We start from the raw sequence: 12765 nt of genomic DNA, 5'->3' as shown, positions 1-12765 counted from the left end.
GTCACAGAGCAATGGGGGTGACGGTGACACCCAGTGATGGCGGGTGATGGTGATGTCAGGCGGTCACAGAGCAATGGGGGTGACGGTGACACCCAGTGATGGCGGCTGACGGTGATGACAGGCGGTCACAGAACAATGGGGGTGACGGTGACACACAGCCATGGCGGGTGATGGTGATGAGAGTCCGGTCACAGAACAATGAGGGGGTGACAGAAGAATGGAGATGGGAGAATGACGGGGAGAGGTCAGATGGACATGTGATCCCTGAAGCCCCGTGCACGTCCCACGTGAGCAGTACGCGGCGGCCGAGGCCCGTGACTGGCCCCGGCAGCAGACGCTCTCGGAAGGACCCCGGGCAAACGTCTAATGTGACGTCACTTCATTCCGAGGAGGGCCCTCCCCCCCACGACGTCTGCACACGGCCCGCGTGGGAGCAAGTGGTCCTGACTGAGTCGGATCTTGCGCGTCCCGCACTTTCCAATCCTGCCATCGAGCCCCCAGCCGTTTCTTGAGAAAGGCATAGGTGACTAACTCAGTGCCTAAACGAAAAATCCGCTCAGGTTCGCGGGGACGCCATTGGAAGGTGAAGCACAAAGAGACTGGAGTGACGTAGGGAGACTGCCACAGGGAGCTTACCGTATGGCCTCCACTCTGGCTCTGTATTGGTCACCTCAAGGCCCTGTGTGAAGAAAATGCGTATAGCGTGCCGGACGGCTCGGATTGAGGGTCATATTGCGCCGGCGCAGCGGGACGGACGGGTCGGACTGAGGGACATACCACGCCGCTGCGCTCCGTACCGAGCAAGGAGGGAGGGAAAGTCCGGACCAGAGACAAAGGGTGGGGAGCCGAGTCGGGAACATCCGGGTCATTCGCCGCCGCCTCAATCCGGGACACGCGCGGGTGCTGCGGCCGCTCACGGTGAGGCCTAGTCGGGCGAGGGCCTGAGGGTGGCGGGGCCAGAGGTTGCAATGGTGACGGAGCCTGGGGCAGGGAAGTGGGTCTTGGGGGTGCCCGGGCTCCCGTTTCTCCTGCTCGCTGAGCCGCCTCGTCTGGGCCCGGCCGCTTCCCCACCTGCCGTGTGATGCGGGAGCTGCTGCAGGGCCCGAGTGCCCACGTATCCCGGCCGGACCCCATTCCACCCGCACCGGTGCGGCCGGGCCTTGGCCTGCACGCGTTGCGTGGGGACTGGCCAGCGGCCTATGCCCCCTCCCGCCCCGGCCTCACTTGCGCTCGTCGGGCCTTTGGGAGCCCGCCTTTGCCCACCTGCGGGGCCGGAGTCAGGCTCTGCTTATCGGAGCCCGTAGCGGGACCGGGCTGGGGCGGGCCGAGTCCCTGCCCCGAGGAGCTCTGGGCCGCAAGTGCCTGTCGCCGGTGCAGGGGCTCTCCCCGAGGAGTGCGCTCTCGCGGAGCTGTAGGGTAGCCTCGTTCCCCAGGGGTTTCTGACAGGGAGACGGCGCCTCTCAGCCCCACATAGGTTCTTACACTCGTTCCCTCCCTGCTGTGAAGCATAAACTATGAGGGCCTATTGAGGCACCAGTACCACTTATTGAGCAGGTACTGCAGTGCTGGCAGGCGTTTCTGAGCTATGTGTTACAGACCTAGTCAAGTTATGGAGCGAAAGAAGGTAATAGGACTGATCACTGAGTTACCTTTTGCTGTTCCACTGGGGCTAAACCTCGTGGCTTTGGTATGTAGGCAAAGCCAGACGCCCACTTTGATTGGCTCCCCTGCATAGCCTCTCTCTACTCTTCACAGAAGTAGAAGCTTTTCATTCTTTGGACAAATTACTCATACATGTATGTTCCTTGTGTGCTAATATTTAGCTTCTCAGACAAGAGGTGTAGGTGTGTAAGACTAGCTGTGTTAGACACTTTCATACTACTGATCTGCTGTGGGCTAAATAAGGATTGTTAAAGGTAACTAGGATGTAAAACAAAAGGGTGATCTTGTAACTGTTCCAGGCACCTGTGAGCCCTCATTTGGAATACTGTAAGCAGACCTAATCGCTGTACCACAGGAAAGATACTGCTTTGGAGACACTGCATCACAGGGCAACAAATAGAGTCTTTGGACCAGACAAGCTGGGTAGCCAGGGAGATCAGTAATGGGATATATTGAGCAATTCAACTTTTGAATGTAGGGTTTGGATTCAGTCAAAGTAGTTATTGACACATCTTACCTGTTGTTTTTTGATGTCTTATGTGAAATGAGTTTGGGGATCTCTGTTCAGTTCCTAGTGGGCAAATACCAGCATAACAAAAAATCATCATCAGGGTTGATGCTCTGAGGCAAAGAACTGAGTGAGAAGTGAAGACATAAGAAAGAGGTCAGCCTCCAGGTGGCCTTTGCAGGCCTCTTCAGTCTTCATGGCTGCTAGCTCAGTTCCATTCACCACTAGTAATCTCACCAAATTTAGGGGGAAAAAAATCAAACTTACCAGGACTTACGTCTCATAGAAAAAGAGAAGACTCCATATGTTAAGAAATGTGAGATAGAATTACCAGGAACTTCTTATGCTGCTAATGGTCTCAAAAGCCAGTAGCTATAACTGAAATAATTAGGCATTTCAGGTAAAACTGCTACTCTAAAAGAAAACACACAAGGAACAGATTACTAGGGAAGGCAGTTGAAGCAGAGGAGAAACGAGTGACTTATTTTTGAAGAGGTGGGATTAGGAGATGCTGGAGGGGCTCTTCCTGGTGCTAAAGTGTATTTCAAAATGGTCAATCTGTTAATCCTCTGTCTTTAACTCCAACAGAGGTGCAATCTGAGCAATAAATGCTAGTAGGCCCTTTCATTGAAGGGACAGTACAAAAGCGAAGTCACTGGAGGTTAGACAGGTGCCTGCTTTGCTCTCCTACTGTACAGTCATAACCTAGGGGAGCTGCATTAGTAAGTGGCTCTTCTTGTACAGTCCTCTAGCTCTGCTATAATTGCAATCAGTGGGTGTAAAAGAGATGGCAGGCTTTAGATACTCGTTTTTTATCTTTAGGGTTATTGAAACCTGGGGTATTCCATGTAGTGGTTAGTCACCAGAAAGTATAGTAGCTGCCAAAGGCCTGCCTCAAACAAGCATATGGTTTCCTAGATTTCTAAATACCCTGAGGAAGAAAATGGAAGTTTCCTTACTCATTTGCTTTTTTTTTTTTTAAAAAAAAAAAAGAGTGTTTGCACTCCTAATACCTAGAGTATTTCTTGGGGAAATTGCTAAGCTCCAAAAGAGAAGCTCCCGGAGAATAAGGAAAATGAGATCTCCAATACAATTATTGTATCAGAGGGGTAGCCTGTGTTAGTCTGGATCTGTAAAAAGCAACAGAGTGTCCTATGGCACCTTATAGACTAACAGACATATTGGAGCATAAGCTTTCGTGGGTGAATACCCACTTCATCAGACATCTTGATTTGCTTATGAATCTGGAACAAAAGGGTTAAAAAAATTAGATGCGACAATTCCCCACAATGCATATAATACATTATACATCTGTGGTGCTTTCTGTCTGTGGATTTCAATGTGTTTTTTAGTTAATTTTACATTCTTTCATATCCCGTTTTTTTTAGAAGAGTAAACAAAGGCAGAGATTGAAATGAAATGGCCAACTTTAATTGCATTATAAATTTTTAACCCTTTATTACTGATAGTTTAGATTACTGAAACTGAAATGAGTTAAAATCTCCAATTTTACTTTCTGTGTTTACAAGTATGTGTCAGAGTGGAAAGAAATACATGAAGTAAACAATGAAAATCAATTAAGTATCAAAACATTTAGCCATTTTCACTTCCCAGGTATTGGTGGTTAGGATACTTGAGCTGTGAACACTGTAGAGGAATGTTTAAAATTTTCTCTTGGAATTTAAAGAGGGAACATGGAAGCATTCTCTTGGGCATACATTTTACAAAAACTTTCCCCCATCAATTTAAATTGTGTGCCAAACAATTGAGTCCCTTTTAAGTAAGTAATTTGCCCAAGGTCATCCATGCTGTGGCACACCTGGGAATAAAACTCAGATCTAAAGACTCCATAGTTGCGCCTTAACCACTAGACAACAATTCTTTGATTTTGTGCAACAAATATTGTTGTACTTTCCTATTTTTCTGGTTAAAGATGGAGAGGCAATACTAACTTGTCTAAAGTCACATTTGGCAGAATTTTGTCTTGATTGAGTTAGTTTTTTTTCTGCAAAATCTTCTCAATTTTTTGTTCCTGCATATTTCCAACTAATCACTTTGAAAATCTGTAGCCCATATACATTAACCTGTAAATAAGGAGGTCAGTTTTCTATCTCAGTTTGTGTAATAGCACCATAGTATTTGTAGATCCATCTGTAGTATTTTTCTCTTGAGAATGAAATATGTAATGTTTCTTGAGCTAATATTTAGTGGATTTTAAGGTAGAAAACATGGTAGGTGCCATGAAAACCATGTTCAGGTCTTCAAACTCTGATTATTCTCTAGCCCAAGTGGTATGTACGGATTGAAATGAATTCTAGATCTTAAAAGTAAATTCATAGTGTGAGGGACTTTGTGCTTTCTTGTAAAATAATTAGGTCAACTAATAATTAGCCTCATTCAATATATTTGTGTCCATTAGTAAAATTTTCAAAAGCACTTATATTGCATGTTTTACAAGTGACTTAAGAGCCTAAATCCCATTGACTTTCAGTGGAACTTTTACTTCTAAGTGCCTATGTCGTATTTGAAAATGAGACTTGAGCTTATAAGTCTCTTAGAGGTACTTTTGAAAATGTTACCCCTTGGCTACTAGACTAAACTGCTGAAATAGCTTGGTGAGAATCCTGTACTATTTAAGGGCTGTGATTTTTCTTTTCCATGTAACACTGATCTGAAATTATAGTAATGTGAAAGGAAACTGATTTCTGTGTAATTATACTTAGCATTTAAAGCTTTACAAATATTAGTTTAATTCCCCATGCTCCTATGAGAGAGGTCAGAGTTATTTCCATTTCTCACATGGCGTGTGGGGGATAGGTAGATATACTTGTGCAAATATATTTGACTTTTTTCATGTGAAGGATTTTAGAGCCCTTCTCAAGACTTAGTTTAACTTAATCTTGAGTTATAAACTCTTAGACACTAATATAGACAATATTGTGTAGAAACCTTCTGAAAGCAGTTGAATTTATCTTGATTAATATGCTAAACTGATGAGTCACGTGTGTTCCAATGAAATCTGAAGAGAACTTTCTACAGTTTCTTCTTACTCTGTACACTTGCTAACCCATTGCACGGTGCATTGCTGCTGGAATAGGCAGGTAGTCTAGAGAAAGACACATGAGACTTTACCTTAAGATCAAGGTCCAGTATGTAATTTTGTTGAGAACTTTGTTTGGTGATAGCTTGTAGGTACTCTGTAGGCTACAGCAGTCTGAGAAGCCAGAATCTTTCCTCAGATATACATATTTTAGGACTAGTCTACACTTAAAATGCTACAGGGGCACAGCTGCACTGCTGTAGTACTTCAATGTAGATGCTACCTATGCTGACAGGAAGGTTTCTCCTATCAGCATAGGTTATCCACCTCCCTGAGGGGCAGTAGCTAGGTCAACAGAACAGTTCTTCCATCGACCTAAGGGCATGTCTACACTGGAAAGCACAGCGAGTGCTAGTATGGTCGCATGTGAGCACTGGGAGAGAGCTCTCCCAGCACTCCTGGTAATCCACCTATATGAGGGGATTAGCTCCCAGCGCGTGGAGCTGGGCCACACTAGTGCTTTAAAGCGCTCAGATTTGCTGTGCTCGGGGGTGCCAGCAAGTTAGAGCACTATAAAATGTAAGTGTAGACAAGCCCTAATGCTATCTACATGGGGACTTAGATCGGTTTAAGTGTGCCACTCAGCAGTGTGGGATTTTTTCACAGCCCTGATTGATGTAGTTAAACTGACCTAATTTTCTAGTGTAGCCCAGGCCTTAAATCTGTTAACTTCACAGATCTGCATTTGTGTAACTGAGAGCAAAATTTGTCCCTTAATGTTTCCTAAAGGTAGATCAGTTACCTGTTTTTCTGCATCTGATAACTAGGGATACTTGATTAAGTTGTAAACACAATTAGCTTTCTCAATTTGTGTGGTGATGGTATTAGTGTGGATCAGAAGCTACTTACTATATCTGTCTGATAATGAGTCTACAAGTTCCTCAGTGGTTGAAGAGAGGGAGAGGCTGACTGCACAATTAAAATTTAAGAGCTTAAAAATGGCCACTTGGGGTAAGAAGTATGGACCATCTAGCCCAGCGGTTCTCAAACTCGGGATCGGGACCGCTCAGGGGGGTTGCAAGGTTATTACATGGGGATTGCAAGCTGTCAGCCTCCCCCCAAAGTCCCTTTTTGCATCCACATATTTATAATGGTGTTAAATATATTTAAGTGTTTTTTAATTTATAAGGAGGATTGCACTCAGAAGCTTGCTATGTGAAAGGGATCACCAGTACAAAAGTTTGAGGACTACCAATCTAACCCAATATTCTGTCTTCTGACAGTGGCTAATGTCAGAAGCTTCAGAGGGAGAGAACAGAACAGGGCAGTTTATTGAGTGATCCATCTTCTGTTAGAATCATAGTCTATTAGGATTGGAGGTCATTTAGTCCAGCCCCCTGCTCAAAGCAGGACCAATCCCCAGACAGATTTTTACCCCAGTTCCCTAAATGGCCCCTTCAGGGATTGAATTCACAACCCTGGGTTCAGCAGGCCAATGCTCAAACCACTGAGCTATCCCAATCCCAATCTCTAGCAGTCAGAGTTTTAGGGACTCCTAGAGCATACATAGGTTTGTGCCTCTGACCCTCATGGCTAGTAGCCATTGGTGGACATATCCTCCATGAACTTGTCTGTCTCTTTTATTTTTATTTTTTTAACCCATTTATACTTTTGACCTTCACAACATCCCCAGCAATGAGTTACACTAGGAGTTGTGTGAAGAAGTAGTTTCTTATGTTTGCTTTAAGTTAATTTCGTTAGGTAACCCCTATCTTGTGTGTCATGTGATTGGGTAAATGAAACTTCCTTATTCATTTTCTTCACACCATTCATGACTTTCTAGACCTCTATCATATCCTCCCTCAGTCATCTCTTTTCTAAAATTAACAGTCCCAGTCTTTTTTTAATCTGTCCTCATATAGAAGTTGTTCCATACCTCTAATAATTTTTGTTACCCTTCTCTGTACTTTTTCCAGTTCTAATATATTTTTTTTTTGAGATGGGGCAAGCAGAATTGCATGCAACACTCGAGGTGTGGCCGTATCATAGATTTATGTAGTGGTATTATACATTCTGTCTTCTTATCTCTCTTTCCTAATGGTTCCTAATATTCTATTAGCTTATTTGACTGCTGCTGGACATTGAGCAGGTGTTTTCAGAGAACTGTTCATGATGACTGCAATGTCTGTCTTGAGTGGTAACATCTAATTTAGACCCCCTCATTTTTTATGTAATGTTGGGATGATGTTTTCCATTGTGCATTGCTTTGCACTTGTCAGCATTGAATTTCTTCTGCCATTTTGTTGTCCAGTCACCCAGTTTTGTGAGATCCCTTTGTAATTCTTCCCAGTCTGCCCAGGACTTAACTGTCTTGGGTGATTTTGTGTCTTCTGCAAACTCTGCAGCTGATACAAAACTTTCACCATTATTCTCTTTAATGAACTACTGAATATATTACTATGGCAGGTTTCTACTGCACATATTTCGTAATTCTTGCTCTGGGGCTGATCAGTGCCCATCTATTAATGACACTGAATAAATTATTCCTTTTGTAACATGATAGAGAATGTTTTGAAACAAAATATTGGTCTTATAAAGTGAGTTGTATCCTATTCTGATAGCATCCTTTCCATGAAATCTGCTTTTGCCTCCATGAGCAGAACAAATGATTAGAGGCACATTCAGTATTCTTTGGGCACAGTATTTAACTAGCCCCACAAACGTTCTGGTATAGCAAAGATCCAAATACATATCTCTATTATATTCATTTAACTCAATCTGCATATGAGTGATTAGTTTCTAATTTTAGGGAATATTAGACCAACTGCAGAATTCTGGAAGCAGTATTATTACTTTATGTATTCACCTTATCCAGATCTCATCTTCTCTAATGAAATTTAGCTTTGTATAAACATAAATTTAATTGTTAGCTTTTAGGTTGTACTTACGGCATTTCTGGAATATAACCATTCAAGCAAAACTAACTCTGAAACTCAGAAGTAGGACTGGATGGAAAGTATGTTGTGAAATATCATTGAATGTGTTAATGTGTGAGTGTGCGCTCCTCAAAATCTAATTTAATCCTGTTATCCAAGACTTGTATGAAATAGGTGTCAGATATCTTTGGACCTTCTTTGTGTTGTTCAAAGGGAAAATATTAAAATTTTGATGGTGACAAATTTCCAATTTACAGATGGTATGGCAAAGGATTATGGATAAGTGTGAAGTTTAAAATGAGGACTTCTATAAACTGGAATGAAAATGCTTTGCAATAATAAACTTAGACTCTAGAATTTGAAATGTTCACATTGATTAAATTAATACCCAGACTGTTAATGTAACAGGAGGAAAGTAGTTATAAACCCTTTATAGATGGCAATTACCATCTCATTAGTCTTCTATTACTGTGCACTGCAAGAGGAACTACTGGGAGCCCTCTGGCTGTCATACAGGTTTATGTATTTACACAAATAAAATTAAACATGTTGGCCTGACTTTCTGAGCTGCTGAGTACCTGCAACTGTTCATGAAGCTGGGGGAATTAACATTTTTTGTGAGGAGATTGTATGAGCTGCTTCTTACTGCCTGTTTTAATAAACTAACTCTTGGGCACCAATTTAATTGTGTAAACCACTCTCTCCTCTTGCTTATCACTGCTTTAGTTTCATAGAATTGTAGGACTGGAAGGGCCCTCAAGAGGTCATCTAGTCCAGTCCCTTGCACTCATGGCAGGACTAAGTATTATTTAATAATTCCGTTCTTGGATTTTGTGTGAAGCTTTCTTTTCTCTCCATTCTCTTAATGTAAGTCACTCCTCTCTCATGCAATAATAGATCTCTGCTTTTCTTTCCTTTTCTCTGGGTTTGAGATCTGAAATTTTTTGGCACACTTTACATTTGTGACCCTGATTTCACAGCATTGTCCTGCTTCTAGTAGCCTGTACTGCTTCCAGAAAGACAGGATTAAGTGTGGTCCTCAAGTCCAGTGGACTGAAATGACACCATGGGCCAATTATCTTGTGTATCTGGCAGCCTCCTTCTCTACAGGCTCACATCTGTACTCCTGTTTCTGCCCACTGTTACTTGGTGGTTACTATTGCAATATCGGAGTGAAACTGATATGATCTTGATAGGATTGACATCTTAGTTGCTCCTGTGCAGAATAGTTTGTGTTCCAGCCAGGCAGTGGCTCATAGACTAACTAGGCTACTTTCTACTGCTTCTTCTTTCTGGATTGCTGGTAGGGAAGCTTAGTATGCACAATCAGCAGCATAGATGTCTTCCTCTGCAGGTGAATGCCACATTGGTGTCATTAGGGAGACAGAATAATAATAATAATTGGAGCTATACCTATCTTCTAGAACTGGAAGAGACCTTGAAAGGTCATTGAGTCCAGCCCCCTGCCTTCACTAGCAGGACCAAGTACTGATTTTTGCCCCAGATCCCTAAGCGGCCCCCTCAAGGATTGAACTCACAACCCTGGGTTTAGCAGGTCAATGCTCAAACCACTGAGCTATCCCTTCCCCCAGAATATTTGTGCGCGCTCTCAAAATTTAAACCGCTGTTGTTCCTGAACCTTTATCTTATTACTGGAGGTGTGGTATATGTGGTGTTAAACTACTACTGAATTCCCTTTGCCAGTGTAATGCAACTGTGAAACACAAGATGGAGGTATTCAAGAACTTAATCCGAGTCTAGTACCTTAAGGCTTGTTGATATGGGGAAATTTAGTGGCATAACCTATACTGGTAGAGATTATGCATATAATGCCAGTAAACTTCCCTGTGTAGAGAAGATGATCTTAATCGGCGTTTCTCAAATGTGGTCACTGTGGCCGCATGTGACCACCATGGGCTTTTCTTGCAGCCACAAGCCTCCTGGGCTGTTGTTGTGGGGGTGGGGCAAAGCAGCAAGTGCCCCCTCCTCACCACTGCTCCTGAATGCACCGTTTTGGTGTTGATTGCTTGGACGCCAGCAGGGATTGGGCCCTGCCCCCTCTTTGGAGACACCTGGGGCACAATGCTGGCGAACCAGGCAATTGGTAAGTTCCCCACATTTCCTGGGACAGTTGGGCTCAGGCTTCAGTCCTGGTGTGGCAGGGTAGCAGGCTCTGGCCACAGGACTTCAGGCTCCAGCCCCCCATTGCCTCCTCTCCACTCAACTCCATTGCTCCTTGCCCCTCCCACCCCCCATCCAGGGCTTAATTTGTCCCGAGACTTGAGAGGGCTGAGTAAGTCCGCTGTGCAAAGCAATACTTTTTTGTGTTTGTTAATATCACTTTTCACAACAGACTTAGTAGCTCGCAATAAAAAATTACAATTATTTGGACATATACATGTGCATATTTATTTGTTTTTCCTAAAGCTAATTAAGTATTTTAGGAAAAAAGTGTGAGAGCAGCCACCAAAAAATTTGTCCTGAGAACCCCTGTCTTATTTGCTCTGCTATTTCTAACAGAACTTACATGTTGTATAGAGCCTTAAAGTGATAGTTTGCCAGTCAATCTAATAAATGTTAAAAAAGCAAATGTGAGGAGTTTGAAGTGTATTCATCACTGCATGACTAACTTGAGGGGTTCAATTTGCTCTAACTGGCAACTGTTTGTTTTAGAGGGATTTTGAACATGTCTGGGATAGCCCTCAGCAGACTTGCACAGGAGAGGAAAGCTTGGAGAAAAGACCATCCATTTGTAAGTATAGCAATACTCTCAAGTTAACTTCTGCAACTTCACGCTGAACTTGTGGTGTTCTGGTGATCTTTTTCAATGTGAAATGGAACTATAAACAAGCTGCTGAAAACTCATCCTCTGATGCATAAAGGAATCTCAAGCAAGTTGGTATAGGCGGAGAGGGACTGCATTGTACAAATATATGTTTTGATGCTACATCAGCATTAAATGTACTTTCAGAAGACTTACTTCGGGTTTCTGTTTTAATTCAGGGATTTGTAGCAGTACCTACAAAAAATCCAGATGGCACGATGAATCTCATGAATTGGGAGTGTGCTATTCCAGGAAAGAAAGGGGTAAGACTTACTGTCAATTTAGTTTTCAGCATGGGAGATAGATGTTAACGTAAACTTTTAACAGATACAAAACCATGAACAACTTCTAGTGCAATTTATGAAATACACTTTAACATAAGTGTCCAGTTTTAATCAAATTCCAGAGCTACTTTGGAAGCCATGTGGAATAGGAACATAGGAACTGCTGTATTGGATCAGACTCAATGTCCATCTAGTTCATTGTCGTGTCTGTGAGAGTGGCTGGAACCAGATGCTTCAGAGGAAGGTGTAAATACTCTACAGTAATCATATATGGGATCATCTTCCCCTTTTCCTCCTGCATTGTCTCAACATAGCCTTTAATACTTAGATTGGCTTAACACCTGAAGCATGAGGATTAACACCCCTTTCAAAATATTGTCATTAAGTATAACCTGTATAATTAATTATAACCTCTTACCTATATAAATGTCCAAACCCTTTTTGAATCTTGCTAAAATCTTGGCCTCGATTACATCCTCTGGGATGACTTCCAGTTTATTACATCTTGTATGAAAAAGTGTTTCCCTTTAACAGTTCTGAATTTTTCACCTTTTTTATTTCATTGAGTGTCTCTGTGTGCTTGTGTAGTGAGAGCAGAAGCTCGCTATTTGCCTTCTCTATTGTTTTTTTAATTTGATGTTTTTATTATGTCCCTCTTATTCATCTCCTTTTTAAGGTAAATAATCTCAATCTTTTCAGTCTCTCTTCATAGTTTTTCCTTGTCCTTGATTATTCTCATCACTCTTCTCTGAACCTTCTTTAATTCTACAGTATCGTTTTGGAGTGATCAGTACTTTGCAAAGTATTCCAGGGGACACTGCACCATTGATTTATATTCAATGGCAAAAAATTATTCTAATGTCGAGTTAAGTTTGCTTGGTGGTATGCTATCCCCTTGCAGAACACTGAATTGAGCAAATTCAAATCTTGTGAAAACCAGGAAATGCACTATTAAGGTAGCCTATGGAAACTTAACTCTGTTCCCTTTAGCAATGCCCCATTATGCCCATTAACAAATATAGTTTACTCTGCCAACCCTACAGTTGCTTCATCTCCTTTTACAATTCTTTGCATCCTTTTACAACCCATTCACACTCACCCGCAGGATTCCATCTAACACTGTTAAAGGACAAAAAAGGAGGTGGAGCAGTTGCCCACCCCAGCTTGCCTCTAGTCCTTAGGGGCTGATAGCCTATAGGACATTGGATAGGCTTCAGGTATAGCCAGGGTATTAGGTGGTATGTATGCTAACAGTAGTAGAGCCACTTTATAAAGGTGTGTTTTGTGTTCTGAGGACTTGTGTGGGTTACTCTGAGGTGTGTGAGATCTATGTTTTGCACCCTCAGATGTGTGTGAGCAAAGGGAAGAGCTGCATGTGTACCTTTTAGGATCCAGTATGCATAATTTCAGTGAAAATTGTATACATTATTTAATTAGCAAGGCATGGGGTTTTATTACAAGGATATTGTCAGTAGCAAGTGGCATATGAGAGTAGTTAAGCATTTATTATC

The 12765-nt window shown here is 42.5% G+C and overlaps 1 protein-coding gene across 1 annotated transcript in view; it reads left to right on the top strand.

Annotated features, from left to right (window-relative positions):
- Window positions 1-835: 835 nt before the first annotated feature.
- UBE2I (ubiquitin conjugating enzyme E2 I) overlaps window positions 836-12765 on the top strand; it is a 36611-nt gene continuing 24681 nt past the window's right edge. The window contains 3 exon segments of the mRNA XM_032789473.2: window positions 836-918; window positions 10820-10898; window positions 11150-11233. Coding sequence (XP_032645364.1) covers window positions 10833-10898; window positions 11150-11233 — 150 coding nt within the window. The 5' untranslated portion in view covers window positions 836-918; window positions 10820-10832.

The sequence above is a fragment of the Chelonoidis abingdonii genome, unplaced genomic scaffold (genome assembly GCF_003597395.2).
Source record: "Chelonoidis abingdonii isolate Lonesome George unplaced genomic scaffold, CheloAbing_2.0 scaffold0003, whole genome shotgun sequence".
NCBI classification, from domain to species: Eukaryota; Metazoa; Chordata; order Testudines; family Testudinidae; genus Chelonoidis; species Chelonoidis abingdonii.
Note: the sequence above shows the minus strand (reverse complement) of the source record. Positions and strands in the feature narration are given on the sequence as shown.